Genomic DNA, 7,181 nt, shown 5'->3' on the forward strand with positions numbered 1-7,181 from the left:
CTGCCATGCCCAGATTTGTTCTTCTGCTTACCCTCTCGCAACTCCCTAGGCCATACTATCTGCAATCTCTTTACATCTACTTTCTCTGCACTTCTTTTGTTTCTTCATGAGAGTTCTATTTTCAGATCTATTTCATTCTTTACTACTCAATCGGTTTATGGGTCAGAGTATGGGTTCGATAGTTTACTCAGTTTTCCTATTGCAATTGATTTTCTCTACGGTTCCTTTGTTTTCCTACTTATGTTTGCTTTGCTTTTTTGGAGTTAGTTTACATGTTTTGAACCCGTAACAGATCACTTCGAATGATGAGAGAGGATAGCATAAATACCTTTATGAAATTACAAATAGGATGGTGAGATGAAGGGATAAACAGATGAAGAACTTGGAGATCTGGGTAGCAGAGGCTGGTAAAGGAGGAACTGCAGAACTGGAATCTAATAGGTTTAGATTAAGGCCGTAAGATTTAAACTCTTAAAATCCAAGGGCTGTGAGTGATTCGTCCCTTTCTGTCCCGTAAACAGTGTCTCGCAGGTGAGCGGGCCTGATGATAACACACTGTGGGGAGGGGCAGTGGCTAAGCCTGAAGAGGCTATTCCCGAGTCCAACAGGCCGTGGATGCGGGCAACTGTTGAGTTTAACAAGTCAGTTTCGGCTGACCCTCGAGTCGAGATCGCTCATGCTTCTATAGGAGATGGACTCATCATATGCAGACGCATATGCTAAGTTTCTTTGATCTCTATGAGTGAATAAGTGGAGGGTTATAAGCTGCTTGTTTTCTAGTGTCTAATTCCTTCTTACAATGTATGGTGTGGCAAGAACAGGTGTCAATTCACTAGTTTAAGGTTTGTTATTTGATAGTTGACACTTTTTTATTTTTATTTGATAGTTGACACTTGTACCTTAATAAAAGAAAAGATAAGCTTGAACAGAGTAAGTATCGATGTGGAAAAACTATGCATTTAGATGGCAAAGCATAATGCGCGATCAGCACCAGAATAATCAACAATGCCAGGCAAAGGAAGACACAGAATAGAGGAAACAAATATGCTTATATGTAGAGCAAAGGCAAAGAAACTAAACTAGCAAGATACGGAAAGCAATCAAACAAGTTGGGCAGTAGATCAGAATCCATACGTTTCAATGTCGCATAATTGGGTAGTTAATTTAGGGAAGCAATCAGGTATACAATCTCGATGGCCTCGATTTAGATCATAAAATACAACTGCCCCGAACATAGAAATAACTCAAATCTTAAAAGGAAATTTTGCTATGTAGATATGCATACTTTGCAGAGCATGCAGACTCTGTTCCCAGGTAAATTTTCTTCAAAATTCCCACCCCACTACCCTCCGTTATGCACTTACAGCCTCTTCCTAGTTATATGTATACCATGCGTGTCTCCACCACAGACGAACTCAATCTTAAATACGTACGTCTAATTGTTGCAACGTACGTAGTAATTTTGTCCATTTGGTTCATTTCTCTCTGAAACCAACAACTCAATTCCATAAGTAATAGGAAAAAAAAAAAATTTGTCAATTCCATATGCATGGAAAGCTCAAAGCATCAACTCCATGCAGCATACTCTCTGCAGCCCAGGAATGGAGCATCTCATTCCTTAATTTGCTTGAGCAAATTACATTACATAAAAATCAAGCAACTGGAGTAAAAAAATAATTGGATGCAATCTGTAAATACGAAACCATGGATGCCTATTCTGTGCGTATAGAACGCAATTTTCTTGAAGGTCAGCACTCATCAACAGTTGGTGCGTAAAATCATCTCTAAAAGATAGTGTGGAGGATCTTGCTGTTCACTAACAGTTAGTCAAGGTAAGAACACAACGACTTAGATAGTTAGATCAGCGAGTCTGTTACGAGATAGCAGTGCTTATAAACTTATGCAGGGGACAGCATAGTACCACCTAGTTAATTATAAATATAATTAAGCATATGCTTAACATTTATAAATTAACATAGCGAGAAGAATCCTGAAGCGGTGGACAATTCAAGACTCACAACTCTCCAGAATCCAGCCTCAAAGAGAGAATTAATTACCAGCTGAAATTGGTATGTCTTTTATCATCATTTCCTGACTTTTCTTTGATACAATCTTGCCTATTAGTACTTGCTTAGCATTAATCACTGGTTTAGGACCCATATCTTCTAACTTGCAAGAATATCTAACAAATCAAACAGACCAGGAAAAGTGTCGGCTAACAGTAAGTTTATGATACAAGGAATATGGAGAACACAGCAGGAAGCAAAAAGTTTCTGCCTAATCCAATCCTGCTGCAAGATGAGGAATTACACAAGGTTCTGTACTACTGCATGCTCTTTCATTCTTTTTCTTATTCGGGCCACCTTTGCATCAATTGAATATATATCAGATCTTCCCCTGTCAATTTCCCGCGACCATTGGCGGAGCCCATGAAGGACCAGTGAGGGCCAGAGAAATATTGATTTTCGTTGGCTGATCTTTCTTGTGCCCCCACTGTTAAAACAATTCATCTTTTTCAACTTCTCATCAGATGATGCCTAGCTTCTCTTCTATAGTTATATTTCTTGTATTTGGGCTTTAGCCTTTTGGACTGTGTTTTTGGATTGTGTCCCTTAAATTTTCCACAAAAAAAACTATATAGACTAAGACAAAAGTCATTATTAATTTGAATTAATGAGATATTATTAACCTGAAGAATTAACACAGTGGTCATGGATAGAACATTTGGTATGTATGAACTTTAAGTTTAGGTTGGGAGCTGTGTAGAGGATGTTGACAAATTCTGGGTTTGCAAACTTCAATTTTTGTACATACAATTTAGCCGCAAGTAATGTTTAATTGTTTATAGTTGTGCGTATATATATTGTTAGTAAAATTTAGCCCCAAGAAATTTGTGTGCACCCATTGATATATTTTTCTGCATCCGCCACTGCCCGCGACCACATTTATTTAAGAAGGCAATTGATGCTGGCATGCTTATAATGAGGAGAGTGACTTATATGTATAGTTGTACTGAATGATTGCAGTATATACTAGAAATTAGTGTGTACCCTCGAGAACCAGAGCCACTCAAGGAGCTGAGGGAAGCCACTGCTAAGCTCCCCAAGTAATTATATATCTACAGCTTCGAATTCTTTACACTTTTTACATGCATAAATTTGTACTCTTGTACATATGATGATATGATTAACTAAACCATCTGAACAAATCATATGTCCGTGTGAAGTGCCATCTGAACAAATTATATGTCCGTGTGAAGTGCTTTCTTTGGGACGGCACCTGATGCAGGTCAGCTAATGGCCATGCTCTTGAAACTTGTGAATGCAAAGAAGACGATTGAAGTTGGAGTTTTTACTGGATACTCTCTCCTCCTTACGGCTCTCACTATCCCTGACGACGGCAAGGTATATTTGCTAGCTAGCTCTTTATTCCTAATCGATATATATAATCTATCTGTGTGTGTGTGACATCTTATAGAAATGGTGTTAAACGTTACTAATGGATTTGATGATGACGCAGATTACGGCCATAGATAGAGATCGTAAAACATACGAAATAGGTCTCCCAATCATACAAAAAGCCGGAGTTGAGCACAAAATTGACTACATTGAATCGGCGGCGCTGCCTGTCCTTGACAATCTCTTGGGAGAACCAAAGAATGAGGGTGATTTCGATTTTGCCTTTGTCGATGCTGACAAAGATAACTATTGGAATTATCATGAGAGGTTGATGAAACTGGTGAAGATTGGTGGGATTGTTATGTATGATAACACACTGTGGGGAGGGGCAGTGGCTAAGCCTGAAGAAGCTGTTCCCGAGTCCAAAAGGCGGTTGATGCGAGCAACAATTGAGTTTAACAGGTCAGTTTCGGCTGACCCTCGAGTCGAGATCGCTCATGCTTCTGTAGGAGATGGAATCACCATATGCAGACGCATTTGCTATGAGTGAATAAGTGGAGGTTTATATCTTCAGAAATGGAGAAATATTTCTGCATTATTGTCTTGGATTTTTTGAGACGTTCACTTGTTTTTCTATTGAAACTGTTGAATAAGTGATTGATATATGGTCAACCTGCCAAAAATAAGTGTTCGCAAGATTGGCAAGGCGCTTACTTGAGTGGACTCCCACCCAAAAGTTCAAGCTCCAACAATCACATTTTTTCATTTTTACCTCGTTTGGTAATATGATTATGACTTTCGCGATGATATTGACATTTTGCGAGAGACTCGACCTAATGTTTGTGGAAAATTTGTGTAAAGTAGTATATGAAGACGCGTACCACTTTGTTTTTATTAATTGGTTGATGACATGAAGACTTACGGATAGTGAAGCTCTCTTAAACACTAAACATATTTCTTAGTTACGTCCAAAACAATAATCTCTATACTTTACTTCTTCAACGATGAATACTTCAACCACATTTCAAATTTTCAACACGGTCAACTTAATTTAGAAGCTAAGAGCATCTCTAACGGTTCATGTAAAATTAAAATTATATATAACAATTCATGTAATTCATTCTCTATATCTATAGAATTCTCAAAATTTGTATACTCATGAAGAAATCTCTAAAATTTATTGCTTGCCTTTTAGAATTCATTATACTCATGAAAAAATCTCTAAAATTTATTGCTTGCCTTTTAGAATTCATTCTCTCCTAAAAAAAACCAACCAAAAGGTCATAAAATTAACACTTTTTTTTTATCGAAACATAAATTCTATTAATAAATTCATTCGTACCTTTAGTACTTAGTTGACGAAATATTGTTTGTAGCCTAAGTGACCGTCACTTAGATGACGAAACATATTATTTTGTCACCTAAGTTTTTTCGCCACCAAGTTGAGGCCACGTCGCGCCCTTAGGCAACGAAAGTTTCGTCGCAAAGTGTCTAGGCGACGAAAAGTAGCCTAAGGCTACGAAAACAATTAGTCGCCTAAGTCCTTTATTCTAGTAGTGAAAATAAAATACAAGTGAAGTTTGAGTAAGGCACTAGGGCTACTGTCACCCAATTTGGTCCGGTTCATCCAATTTTGTGCTGATTTGACTTGAAAGAGAATCAACGAGCATAAATCCTTGATCCCATTTCTTGATAACGAAAAAAGAGACCATCTGTATTTGTTGGTGCAAATCTGTTTCTTGCATAAAAGGGAACAGATGGATACTCTGACACCAACTATTCAATCTGAAGCTAAAACTCAACCTAGTATTCAATATCGAATCTGGACTATCTGTTGCATGCGATGACACTTAATAATGTTTTAAGGAGTAGTCACATCATATACCCCTCTCCTTATGCTCTGCTTCCACCCCAACCACAATAATCATTTGATTCAGAAGTTAATAACTGAATTACATGGCGGAGATTAGCTCAAAACCACATGCCTTGCTGGTCCCAAGCCCCATGATGGGGCATCTCATCCCCTTGATGGAGCTCGCAAGCTCCCTAGTCACCCACCACAACTTCCACGTCACAGTCGTCGTCGTTTCACCCAACTCATCTCCTGAACTATCCAAGGTCATCCAATCCGCCAAGACCAAGAAGCTCTACGACATCGTTGAGCTCCCAGCACCCTCCTCCGGCCACGTCTCCAACATGGCCGGTGCGGTCTTCACGAACCTCGCCGCCCTCATGCTCGATGCCATATCATCTCTCCGGTCTGCAATCTCGGTCTTAGAAGTCAAACCCGCCGCAATGATCGTCGATATTTTCGGCACTCCAGCCCTCACTGTGGCAGAAGAATTCCATATGCTCAAGTATGTGATGGTAGCTTCCTGTGCTAGGCCATTGACTGTGCTTCTATATGCTCCAGTTTTAGACACACAGATACAAGGAGAGTATCTGGATTGTGAAGAGCTTCTGGAGATTCCGGGTTGCAAAGCGGTTCGACCTGAAGATGTGGCGAAGCCGATGATGAACAGGAAGGATAGGGAATACGGGGCTTACTTAAGAAAAGCGAATGATATTGCTTCAATGAGTGATGGGATCATGATCAACACATGGGAGGATCTGGAAGCTAAGTCTCTTAAGGCTATGAGAGAGCATCCAGAGTGGAACAAGATACTTAAGGTTCCGGTTTACACTATCGGACCTCTGTTTAGATCGGCAGGGCAGTCCAGTGGTGGTCCAACAACTCCGAGGAGTGAGTTGTTGGATTGGCTGGATAAGCAACCTAAGGAGTCTGTGCTTTACGTAGCGTTTGGGAGTATGGGGGTTCTTTCGGCTGAACAGATCATAGAGATGGCTTGGGGTTTGGAGCTTAGTAAGCAGAGGTTTATATGGGTGGTGCACCCACCAAGCAAGAGATCAGGTGATAAAGGGAATGACATATCGGAGTATTTACCTGAGGGGTTCATGGCTCGGACTCATGAAAGGGGTGTGGTGGTCACCGCTTGGGCTCCTCAGTCGGAAATCTTGGCTCATTCGTCGGTTGGAGGGACTCTATCGCACTGCGGGTGGAACTCATCGGTGGAGAGTATACTGAATGGTGTGCCGATGATCGCATGGCCGCTATATGCAGAGCAGACGATGATTGCAACACAGCTGGTGGAGGAGCTCAAGGTGGCGATTAAACCTAAAGAGTTGCCGACGAAAGCAGTAGCGGGGAGGGAGGAGATTGAGATGTTGGTGAAGAAGATTATGGAGCAGAAGGAAGGAGATGAAATGAGAGCAAGAGTCAAGGAATTGAAAGCAAGTGGGGAGAAAGCTCTGAGTAAGGAAGGGTCTTCTTTCAATATGCTCTCTGAATTGTCAAGGCTATGCAAGATCAATACCGAACAGCAAGGCCAGAAAGTTTGACACCGAACTACCCAAGAATTGGCCTACCCAAGAATTCTTGTTTGTTTGATTTGTTTTTTTGTTTGTTGTTGTTATGCGTGACTTGGTAAAGATTGCATGCGTCTTTAAACTAGCTTCCAGTTTCTTGCCACATTAGTTTGTTAACTAGGTGATGCCCGCGCGTTGCCGCGGTTTGCAATGCCAGATATTAACTACCGCAACTGCTTCTGTTTTGTTCAATATTGTTGTTTGATATGCCGATAGAATGCAGCAATATCACATAGGTGATGGACAAACTGCACTGACTTGGACAGTGATAAAAACTTGAAAATATTGCGAGTACATGGTGAGTACATTGACTACCATGTCCATCTCAATATTGTGATTTTCTAGCATTATAAGTGG

At 40.4% G+C, this 7,181-nt stretch overlaps 3 protein-coding genes across 3 annotated transcripts in view; all 3 read left to right on the forward strand.

Annotated features, from left to right (window-relative positions):
• LOC101311294 (probable caffeoyl-CoA O-methyltransferase At4g26220-like) overlaps nt 1-723 on the forward strand; it is a 3,266-nt gene extending 2,543 nt beyond the window's left edge. The window contains exon 6 of the mRNA XM_004301836.1: nt 532-723. Within this exon, the coding sequence (XP_004301884.1) occupies nt 532-723 (192 nt within the window). The remainder of the gene's footprint in view (nt 1-531) is intronic.
• A 1,331-nt stretch (nt 724-2,054) lies between these two features.
• On the forward strand, nt 2,055-3,956 carry LOC101296965 (probable caffeoyl-CoA O-methyltransferase At4g26220-like). The gene is made up of 5 exons (XM_004300556.1): nt 2,055-2,069; nt 2,240-2,315; nt 3,027-3,106; nt 3,260-3,404; nt 3,520-3,956. The coding sequence occupies exons 2-5, from the start codon at nt 2,244-2,246 to the stop codon at nt 3,946-3,948; spliced, it is 726 nt and encodes a 241-aa protein (XP_004300604.1). The 5' UTR covers nt 2,055-2,069; nt 2,240-2,243; the 3' UTR covers nt 3,949-3,956.
• A 1,398-nt stretch (nt 3,957-5,354) lies between these two features.
• Nucleotides 5,355-6,797, forward strand: LOC101311585 (anthocyanidin 3-O-glucosyltransferase 5-like). Its single transcript, XM_004301837.1, has one exon. It carries the CDS (start codon nt 5,355-5,357, stop codon nt 6,795-6,797), a length of 1,443 nt encoding a protein of 480 aa, XP_004301885.1.
• Nucleotides 6,798-7,181: the final 384 nt, after the last annotated feature.

This window comes from Fragaria vesca, linkage group LG5 (assembly GCF_000184155.1).
Source record: "Fragaria vesca subsp. vesca linkage group LG5, FraVesHawaii_1.0, whole genome shotgun sequence".
NCBI lineage: Eukaryota > Viridiplantae > Streptophyta > Magnoliopsida > Rosales > Rosaceae > Fragaria > Fragaria vesca.

Excerpts from the sequence above, each read along its gene's own strand:
- LOC101296965 (XM_004300556.1), top strand. The coding sequence starts at position 2,244 with ATGGAGAACACAGCAGGAAGCAAAAAGTTTCTGCCTAATCCAATCCTG. Across the intron at positions 2,316-3,026 it reads AAGATGAGGAATTACACAAG|TATATACTAGAAATTAGTGT; the intron begins GTTCTGTACTAC and ends GAATGATTGCAG. Across the intron at positions 3,107-3,259 it reads GCCACTGCTAAGCTCCCCAA|TGCTTTCTTTGGGACGGCAC; the intron begins GTAATTATATAT and ends GTCCGTGTGAAG.
- LOC101311585 (XM_004301837.1), top strand. The coding sequence starts at position 5,355 with ATGGCGGAGATTAGCTCAAAACCACATGCCTTGCTGGTCCCAAGCCCC.